The 7,127-nt window shown below is 58.1% G+C and overlaps 1 protein-coding gene across 1 annotated transcript; it reads right to left on the bottom strand.

Annotated features, from left to right (window-relative positions):
- Positions 1-4,791: 4,791 nt before the first annotated feature.
- LOC122380100 (vegetative cell wall protein gp1-like) lies at positions 4,792-6,483 on the bottom strand. The gene has a single exon (XM_043362918.1). The coding sequence runs from the start codon at positions 6,466-6,468 to the stop codon at positions 4,792-4,794; it is 1,677 nt and encodes a 558-aa protein (XP_043218853.1). The 5' UTR covers positions 6,469-6,483.
- Between the last annotated feature and the right edge of the window lie 644 nt (positions 6,484-7,127).

The following is a 7,127-nucleotide window of genomic DNA, read 5'->3' as shown; positions in this document are numbered from 1 at the left end:
CATGCTCTGTTCAGCGTCATCGAAAGCCGATTGCTGTCAATTATGCCGCGTCTTAAATACTGGCGCAGTGGCGCTAATCGCAATGCATTTCGGATGCAATGCCTATCGCGGATTGTATTGGTAGCGAGACTTCACAGCAGCACTAGAACACAGTCGGACGGACGTCGGAAGGACGCACACGATGCGATCCAGTGCCCTGGGCCCAGCACCGTTCAGTTAGGCACGGGCCTGACTGGGTGCGGCTCTGTCCAAATACACACAGGGTGCGGTAGCGGCCCGGGCAGGCCGGGACGGCTCGGCCCGTGCTCTGATTCTTCAGACACCCCGGTCGGGAACAGCGCGGTCCGCCGGTGTTCGGTCTGAGGCGGACCCTTTCGCCCGGCCTCTTGATTTTTATCTGAAGAGCCCAGGTTTGCTAAGGGTTGGATTAACTCCCATTTCAGTCCTTTTCAGTAGATAGCTGTTCATAGGGTTCAGGCTGGCTTGTCGTGGTCCAGGCAGGCACCCTTGTTCGCAGTGGGTCGTGCCACAGAATCTGATTGTGATGGGTGTCAGCCGGAGTACCTACATGGTTCGTTATGGTTTGATTGAAAGCGAAGTACTGTTTTCACATCCGCGTCACTGATTGATATATTTCTTGAAATTCGATCGTGCTCCTGAAAATGTTCATGGTAACGTTGTATTGAATTGTTATATAGTGACAACATTTCGCAATTCAGCACGCACCGCTGGGCGGCATACTTCTGTACGTCTTTGAGACCTACATAGTACTTTGAATATGATGAGTGATGACACATCTCTTCCCAAAATAAAATAACTTCATGTATCATGTATGCTGCTATGCTGCTAAGCCGGATCCTTTTAAACGCATTAGTCAGTTTCGTCCATATCATTCGTGTTTGTACAATGAGTATAAGGGGCGTCAATAATGCGGGTTCAGTCATGCTTATGGACCTTATTTGGCATTTCCAAGGCGGTTCCGTTGAGGAAAACTAATGCACTTCATTACAAAGTGTCGGAGAATGTCGCTCAAAGTTGAATCATCGCTCTCACTGCCCACGGCACTCGTGGTTGACCGTGTGGGCAGTGCGCCCAGGTATAAGTGTACAGGTAAGAGTCGCAGACCGGCGCGTCGTGAGGCCGGTGCAGGGAGGAATCGGGGCCGAATCAGGCAGATCGCCGCTCGATACAGGCGGTATGGCGTGCCAAATGTGGCTGCGGTACTGGTCGGTCGGCCGGACTGGCCCGGCTGTCGGGCCCGTGCCGGGTGCAGTGCTCCCCGACCTTGGTGCTCGCTGCCACTGGCGGTATCGCTGAACGGGGGACTACACGATGGATCGTACCGCCGTAACATTGTCGGCATTCATCATTCTTCAGCGGGACCTTGAGACGGGAAGCGTCACCTAAGCTGTCGTCTTTGAATCGTATGGATCCACATCTGACCATACCATGTTCTTAATAACACTATAGTTACGAGCGAGCGAGCGCAGCGAGCGAAGTGAGTCTTTTCAATATAACGGAAAAATCTCAGTATGAGCGGCCCGGCCCGGCCCGGCCTGTAACGCTTTTGAGAGGCTCATATCTCAGCAGCCGCTTGGGCGATTGTCTCGCGGTAATTTTTGTAGGGTAGCTGCATCCCTTCTACCAAAGGTCGGATACTCTCGATCTATGTGAGTGACCCCCACTGCACGTGCAAAATACAAAAAGAAGAGGTGCCAAATTTGTTCCCATTTCCATAACTCGGTAATTACTGGGGCGATTTCGCTGAAACTTGGCATACATGTAGGCACCCACCAGGCAATGCATTCCCATGTGTTGCGGTTAGGGTGCTACTGCACGTGCGCACGTGCAGGGGGCGCTTCCAGATCTCGAGAACGGCTGGGCCGATTGCGCTCAAATTTGGTACACGGTTGGGGACCGGTTAGTAGGGTGCCGTGCAAAAGTCAGTTTGGCCCCCGTTTGCACGTGCACGCGTGCAGAACGCCGCTTCCAGATCTCAGGAACGGCTGGGCCGATCGCGTTCAAATTTGGCACACCGCTAGCGACCGGTTAGAAGGGTGCTTTGCACAAGCCCGTTGGAAGTACCCTCTCGCCCTTCCGCACGTGCAGGGCTCACTATCTCGCTCGCTCGTTCTTCGCCCAAAAGGCGTTTTACTGGTTTTACGGTTTTGGAATCTTGTTGTCCTTCTTCGTGTCCACCTTCTTGTCGCTGCACCTTTTTCTTCGATAATACATCTTCGGTTGTCTCGTTCTGCGTCAATCTGCTCATTGTTGACGACATAAAAACGAGATTAGATGTATTTTCAAGTTACAGCACAACACATTGGATGTTCATTCATCGCCTGTAGTGCAATCGGTATGCAGCATGCGCCCTGGAATCCTAGACGACTGCACTCTGCCTCAGCACATCCCGGACCGGTAGACTGTGCCGCAGTACACATAGTAGGGTAGACTGTGCCGTAGTACACAATACACATAGTAGGGTAGACTGTGCCGCAGTACACATAGTACTGGTAGGCTGTGCCGCAGTATATATAGTACTGGTAGACTGTGCCGCAGTACACATAGTAGGGTAGACTGTGCCGCAGTACACAATACACATAGTAGGGTAGACTGTGCCGCAGTACACAAAGGACTGGTAGAGTGTACCGAGGGGATGTATTGAGTCGGAGCCGGAGCTGGAGCCGGAGCCGCCGGAGCCGGACCATTTTACTCGTAGCCGGAGACGGAGCCGGAGCCGCCATGACATTTCACCCAGAGCCGGAGCTGGAGCTGATTTTTTCTCCGGAGCCGGAGCCGGAGCCGGAGCCGTCTGAAATTTTCACGGCTCCGCATCCCTGTGTAGTGTGTACCGCAGAACACAAAGGGCTGGTAGACTGTGCCGCAGTACACATAGTAGGGTAGACTGTGCCGCAGGCGCAGTACACATAGCAGGGTAGACTGTGCCGCATTACACAAAGGACTGGTAGACTGTACCGCAGTAGTTACACATAGTACTGGTAGACTGTGCCGCAGTACACATAGTAGGGTAGACTGCCGCAGTGCATATAGTAGGGTAGACTGTGCCGCAGTACACAGCAGGGTAGACTGTGCCGCAGTACACATAGTAGGGTACTGGGTAGACTGTGTCGCAGTACACTTAGTAGCCCAGTAAACATGCCGACGTCGGGGTGACGTCGGCAACTCGGCATCGGCATGCCGACGTCGGCCCGACGTCGGTCCAGCCTCGGCACGACGTCGGCTGGATGTCGGATGTGCCCGCATGTACCGACGTCCAGCCGAGGTCCAGCCGACGTAGGGCCGACGTCGGACCGAGATCAATTGCTGAGGTCCAGCCGACGTCGTAGAAAATTTACCTACTTCAGGCTATACCTATCTTCGTCTTCTTAAGCTTTTAAGTGTTGAAGATGCGAATGCGATCGACTTGTTGGTTCACAAGCCGGTCATGATCGTGTAAAATGGCTTCATCGTAGATCGATTAGTTTCTGAGATATAACCTGGAAATGTAAAAGTGCAAAACCTACCGCTTAATCTCGCGAGAGCCGTACACCCAGTAGTGGTAGACTGTGCCGCAGTACACCCAGGACTGATAGACTGTGTCGCTTTATAGGTGCACCCAGTAGTGGTAGACTGTGTCGCAGTACACCCGGGACTGGTAGACTGTGCCGCAGTACACCCAGTACTGGTAGACTGTTCCGCAGTACACCCAGGACTGGTAGACTGTGCCGCAGTACACCCAGGACTGGTAGACTGTTCCGCAGTACACCCAGGACTGGTAGACTGTGCTGCAGTACACCCAGGACTGGTAGACTGTGCCGCAGTACACCCAGGACTGGTAGACTGTGCCGCAGTACACCCGGGACTGGTAGACTGTGCCGCAGTACACCCAGGACTGTGGAGTGTGGAAGGGGAGTGTGGAATGTCATATGCACCGCAATGCATCGACAACACTGGAACCTTTTTCTTTAGTTTTTATTGTGGGTTAATTTATCGGAATAGCGCCTCGCCATCCTGCTCCACAACCCTCTATTTGCGGATGTCTCGTGGGTCAAGGACGGCTGTTATGAAACTTTCATGGGTATGAAAGTTTCAGTCCGGCTGTTTCATATGCCCATAGATGACGGTGTTGTGCAGTTGCATTATGCATACAGTGCATACAAATGAAGATTTCTTAATATGTATTACATCCAATAACATATAACATGACATAAATACACAGAGACGATGACGAAACGAAACACCATAGATCATTCATTCCAGATGTACACAGCACATCGGTCAGCAGGTTCACACAGCTTTGGAGCTTCTGCTCCTACTAACAGTCCCTGCTCAAAATTGAAGCCTGCAAGCAGCACGCTATGGCGAACAACAAACAGCGTTCCATGCACTCCGCCGGTCAGGCGAGCTGACTGGCTGCATTACAAACAGACCGATATGGGCAGACAAGGTCGCCGTCGCTACTTTCGTGCAATCGGGAGTCGCCTTGCAAACGTTCACTGGCAGCTTGGGAGCACCAACCACAAACTATATACACGTAATGCTGAGGCGGTGCTGGAAATGATAGCGGCAAATTAGGGCCTGTTTACAATGGCGGATGCAGCTGGCGGCCGTATGTGTCTGATCGTATACGGTGCGAGATGTAGGGCTGTTTTCTGGTCCTCCTCGTGCCATTTTCAGAGCCGTTTGGCTCTCGTTTTGGTCCTGGCCTCGTTGGAGGTCAGAGCTCGCCGTTCTGTCATGTAAGTCTCCTCAGCTTCCGTGCCACTCGAAGTCCGGAGACGGGTCTCCAGCCTACACCAGCTGCGATCGGAGCTTGAGCGCCGCCAGCTCGGAGTCGTAGGCCGACTGGAAGGCTGTGTCCGGTGTCAGCTGCAGCGTGAGATACTCCTGCGGCAGCTTGGCGGCCTCCAGGGTGCGGGCCGGGGTGGGCGCCGGGGTCGGGGCCGCGGTCGGGGCCGCCGTAGTCGCCGCCGTCGTGCTGGAGAGCGGCGACTGGGCCGGGCCGTTCAGCAGCGTCAGCAGCTGCTGCAGCGTGATCTCTGGGTACAGCGTCTTGATCTGGGTGAACAACGAGGCCACCGAGTCGACGGCGGTCGGCTGGGCGCTGGGCGCCGCCGCGCTGGGCACCGGCTGGGACGCCGCCGTCTGCAGCGCGGGGAGCTGAGCAGCGGGCGCCGCTGGGGCCGCCAGGGCGGGCGCCACCGGGGCCGGGGTGGCCACGGCCAGTGCCGGGGCGGCGGTGGTCACCGGCGCTGCCGGCGCCGCGGCGGGACTGGGAGCGGCCGGCGCCAGACCGAAGCCGGGCAAGGCGCTCTGCTGGGCCGCCGGCTTGGCCTCCGGCTGCTGCGCGCCCGGGAAAGAGCCGGGCGGCGGGTAGTAGGGCGGGTACGGGTAGCCGGGGTAGTAGCCCGGGTAGAAGCCCGGCTGGGAGGGTGCGCCGGACTGGGAGGGCGCTCCGCGGGGGTAGGCGCCCGGCGGTGGGTAGTAAGGGTAGTACGGCGGGGGGTACGGCGCTCCCGGGTAGTACGGGCGGCCCGGGAACGCTCCAGGCTGGCCTGCCGCCGGCTCCGGCGCGGTCGGCGCCTCAGTGGAAGGTGCCGCGGTCGGAGCCGGTGCCGGCGTGGTCGGGACCGTCGGGGCGGGCGGTGGCGGCGGCGGCGGCGGCTGCGGCTGGGACTGCACCGGCGTCGGCTGGGGCAGCGGAGCGCCCGGCGGCGGCGGCGCCGTGTCGAACACCTTGATGGCGGCCGCCGGCTGGACGGGCTCCACCAGGTTGGTGGACACCTCCGGGGTGGCCGGCGCCTTGGACGAGCTCGGCTTGGGCAGGAGGCGCTGGTAGAGCGACAGGCTGGGGAAGTAGCTGGAGAATGCCAGGTCACTGAGCGGGTACCCGGGGTACGGCAGACCTCCAGCGGCCGTCGGCTTCAGGCCCGGCTGCTCAGACGGCGCCGGCGGCTCCGGCGTCGGCGAGGGCTGCGGTGGCGGGACGAAGCTGGGAGCCGAGGGCTGCGGCTGCGGCGGTGGGACGTAGCTGGGGGTGGGTGGCGGCGGCGGGACGTAGCTGGGAGTGGGTGGCGGCGGCGGGCTGGTGGGCGGCACGGTCGGCACCGGCACCGGGCTGGTTGGCACGGTCGGCGGCGCGGCGGGCACGCTCGGCTGGACCGGGGCGGGCGCCGCCGACGGCGCCGGCTGGGCTGGAGTCGGTGTCGCTGTCGCTGCCGCGCTGGAACCCGTCTTTCCCGCGTTCAAGGCCTGGTTGTACTTTCCGGACTGGATGTACTGGTTGAGCAGCTGTTGGTAGTAGTTGAGCTGCTGCTCGTAGGGGTAGGAGGTGCTGGAGGCGGCGCCCGAGCCGGAGGACGGGCCAGTGGCCTGGCGCGGCACCCGCCGCAGGGAGGCCAACGCGCACTGCACCAGCACGAGCACCATCAGCGGCCGCAGCCGCGTCGACAGCCGACACCGAGCCATGTCTGCACCGGACCTCCTCACGTCGCAATGAGCCACGGCGGCTGCCGCGCTGCTTTATACCCGACTTTCCTGGTCGGCATTTTTGCGGCGCTTCGAGCTGCGCTTGGCCGTGTGTCGGCGGACCAGTCCGGTCAGGAGCTGGCCGCCGACGGCTCCGCACTCCGAGCCGGAGCCGGGAGGCCCGGTCAGCGCCAGAACTATGTACACGAGATATTGTTCCGAGGAGGGCGTGGCTGTTGCTGCCAGTAGGTATCGACTCACTGCCGTCGTGAAGCACAGGCTGCCGCCCCAGGGTTTGACACTGCGGACCTCTGGTGTGGTTGATGACTCACAAAAACAGCCCAGCCGATGTCACGCGATTTCTGAGCGATCACAGATTTCCTAGACTCGCTAGGATAGTCGAGATCCCGAAAAGACGTGAGTCGGCTTTATGTGATCGGTGAGCTCAACAGCTGTTCACATTAATATTTCGTTTGAAAACGTCCGAAAGAGCCGTTAAAGTATTTCAATCGCACATCTATCTAGCATGCTGTTGTTTTCCTTCCTTTAACAGATATACTATAGGCTGCGTAGTGCGTACGTTTCCATGGTACAAGTTAAGCCGATTTTGCAAAATGGATTTGCTCCATCATAGCATTTAGGCATTAATCATTATTGAA

This window comes from Amphibalanus amphitrite, unplaced genomic scaffold (genome assembly GCF_019059575.1).
Source record: "Amphibalanus amphitrite isolate SeventyFive unplaced genomic scaffold, NRLGWU_Aamphi_draft 000091F_arrow, whole genome shotgun sequence".
NCBI lineage: Eukaryota > Metazoa > Arthropoda > Thecostraca > Balanomorpha > Balanidae > Amphibalanus > Amphibalanus amphitrite.
This window is presented reverse-complemented; position numbering and strand designations above follow the sequence as displayed.

Excerpts from the sequence above, each read along its gene's own strand:
- LOC122380100 (XM_043362918.1), bottom strand. The coding sequence starts at position 6,468 with ATGGCTCGGTGTCGGCTGTCGACGCGGCTGCGGCCGCTGATGGTGCTC.